The 2,500-nt window shown below is 51.6% G+C and overlaps 1 protein-coding gene across 8 annotated transcripts in view; it reads left to right on the top strand.

The window, feature by feature from the left end:
- The window catches only part of rfx1a (regulatory factor X, 1a (influences HLA class II expression)), a 27,662-nt gene that overhangs the window by 23,107 nt on the left and 2,055 nt on the right, over positions 1-2,500 (top strand). For all 8 annotated transcript variants that reach the window (XR_006151572.1, XR_004162994.2, XR_004162992.2 and 5 more), the window contains exons 13-15: positions 472-569; positions 1,030-1,179; positions 1,873-2,081. Coding sequence is in view for 1 of the 8 variants with exons in the window: in XM_031561298.2 (XP_031417158.1) it covers positions 472-569; positions 1,030-1,179; positions 1,873-2,081 (457 nt within the window). In the remaining 7 variants the exon portion in view is untranslated. The remainder of the gene's footprint in view (positions 1-471; positions 570-1,029; positions 1,180-1,872; positions 2,082-2,500) is intronic.

The following is a 2,500-nucleotide window of genomic DNA, read 5'->3' on the forward strand; positions in this document are numbered from 1 at the left end:
TCTTAAACAGAAACTTTCCGCCCAACAATCCCTCAGCTCTCTCCATCTTCAACTACCGTCTCGGTCTCTCCTATCTAACTGACTGCAGAAACGTGGCGGTTTCGTGCCATGGGTCAACGCACACCGGAAGTAAACAAAGTTGCGTTAACTGCGTTAAAATATTTGATTGCATTAATCTCGGCCACAATAATCTCATAGAATAACGCGTTAACTTTGACAGCCCTAAAATAAATAAATTACACGCAACAGCAATTACACTACGCAACAGAACATGCATTCGTTTTATCAATGAAAAAATAATGTCATCGAGGAAATTCTTAATGATCAATTAATCGATCGTCGATTAATTATGCCCATCCCTAGTGTGTGTGTGTGTGTGTGTGTAAGGTGCCTTAACCCCAGCCATCCGTAACTTTGTCTGTGTGTGTGTGTGTGTGTGTGTGTGTGTGTGTGTGTGTGTGTGTGTGTAAGGTGCCTTAACCCAAGCCATCCGTAACTTTGCCAAGAGCCTGGACAGCTGGTTGACCAACGCCATGATGAACGTTCCAGAGGAGATGGTCCGCGTCAAGGTCTGATGTCACTTCCTGTTCACTGTGATCTCTGTGCATGTGTGTGTGGACATGTATTTATCTGTGTTTTGGAGTGTGTGTGTATGTGTGTGTGTGTGGACATGTATTATTGTGTGTTTGGTGTGTGTGTGTGTGTGTGTGTGTGTGTGTGTGTGTGTGTGTGTATATGTATTTCTGTGTGTTTGGAGTGTGTGTGTGTGTGGACATGTATTTATGTGTGTGTGTGTGTGTGTGTACATTTATTTATGTGTGTTTGGAGTGTGTGTGTGTGTGTGTGTGTGTGTGTGTGTGTGTGTGTTTGGTGTGTGAGATGTGAAGTGGCCAGGCGTGCCTGTAAAGCCTGTGTTGTGTGTGTGTGTGTGTGTGTGTGTGTGTGTGTGTGTGTGTGTGTGTGTGTGTGTGTGAGATGTGAAGTGGCCAGGCGTGCCTGTAAAGCCTGTGTTGTGGTCGCCCCCTGCAGGTGACGTGTGCTAGTGCGTTTGCGCAGACGTTGCGCCGGTACACGTCTCTGAACCATCTGGCGCAGGCGGCACGAGCCGTTCTCCAGAACACCGCCCAGATCAACCAGATGCTCTCCGACCTCAACCGCGTGGACTTCGCCAACGTGCAGGTCTGTGTGTGTGTGTGTGTGTGTGTGTGTGTGTGTGTCTGTGTGTGAGTGTGTGTGTGTGTGTGTGTGTGTGTCGACATGTATTTATGTGTGTTTAGAGTGTGTGTGTGTGTGTGTGGGTGTGAGTCTGTGTGTGTGTGTGTGTGTGTGTGTGGGTGTGTGTGTGTGTGTGGGTGTGAGTCTGTCGCCCTCTGGAGCCGGTCGTGGGTGTGACGTGAGGACCAGCGTCTCGAGCAGGACTTTAAGCTCACTCTGTGTGTGTGTGTGTGTGTGTGTGTGTGTGTGTGTGTGTGTGTGTGTGTGGGTGTGTGTGTGTGTGTGGGTGTGAGTCTGTCGCCCTCTGGAGCCGGTCGTGGGTGTGACGTGAGGACCAGCGTCTCGAGCAGGACTTTAAGCTCACTCTGTGTGTGTGTGTGTGTGTGTGTGTGTGTGTGTGTGTGTGTGTGTGTGCAGGAGCAGGCCTCGTGGGTGTGTCGCTGTGAGGACCGTGTGGTCCAGCGTCTCGAGCAGGTCTTTAAGCTCACTCTGTGTGTGTGTGTGTGTGTGTGTGTGTGTGTGTGTGCGTGTGCGTGTGTGTGCAGGAGCAGGCCTCGTGGGTGTGTCGCTGTGAGGACCGTGTGGTCCAGCGTCTCGAGCAGGACTTCAAGCTCACTCTGTGTGTGTGTGTGTGTGTGTGTGTGTGTGTGTGTGCAGGAGCAGGCCTCGTGGGTGTGTCGGTGTGAGGACCGTGTGGTCCAGCGTCTCGAGCAGGACTTCAAGCTCACGCTGCAGCAGCAGAACTCTCTAGAACAATGGGCCGCCTGGCTGGACGGCGTCGTCTCCCAGATCCTAAAGCCCTACGTGTCCACGGCCGCCTTCCCCAAAGCAGCCAAACTCTTCCTGCTCAAGTGGTCCTTCTACAGGTACGCCACTAGGGGGCGCCACACGCCACACACACTACACCAGAGTCCACCCCACTCCACCGTCACCGTCACACAACACTCTTATTCCGTCACACACACTACACCAGAGTCCACCCCACTCCACCGTCACGTCACACAGCACTCTTGTTCCGTCACACAACACTCTTGTTCCGTCAGAGAGCACTAGTGTGTTAACATACTCTAAGGGTTAGACCCTTAGGGCCTCATTTACTAACATTGCGACCGCAGCTTAATCTGCGCCTTTGCCAAACCGCAAATAACGCACGGTATTTTGCATCCTATTTATCAAACAAGATCCCTCGTCGCGTCATCTGCGCCTCACACCGCCCATTAGTGTTATTTAGCGCTCCGCTAAAATAGGGAAGAAAGAGCCTGCGTGTTCCACCATGGATGATGAG

The sequence above is a fragment of the Clupea harengus genome, chromosome 23 (genome assembly GCF_900700415.2).
Source record: "Clupea harengus chromosome 23, Ch_v2.0.2, whole genome shotgun sequence".
In the NCBI taxonomy this organism is placed as follows: domain Eukaryota; kingdom Metazoa; phylum Chordata; class Actinopteri; order Clupeiformes; family Clupeidae; genus Clupea; species Clupea harengus.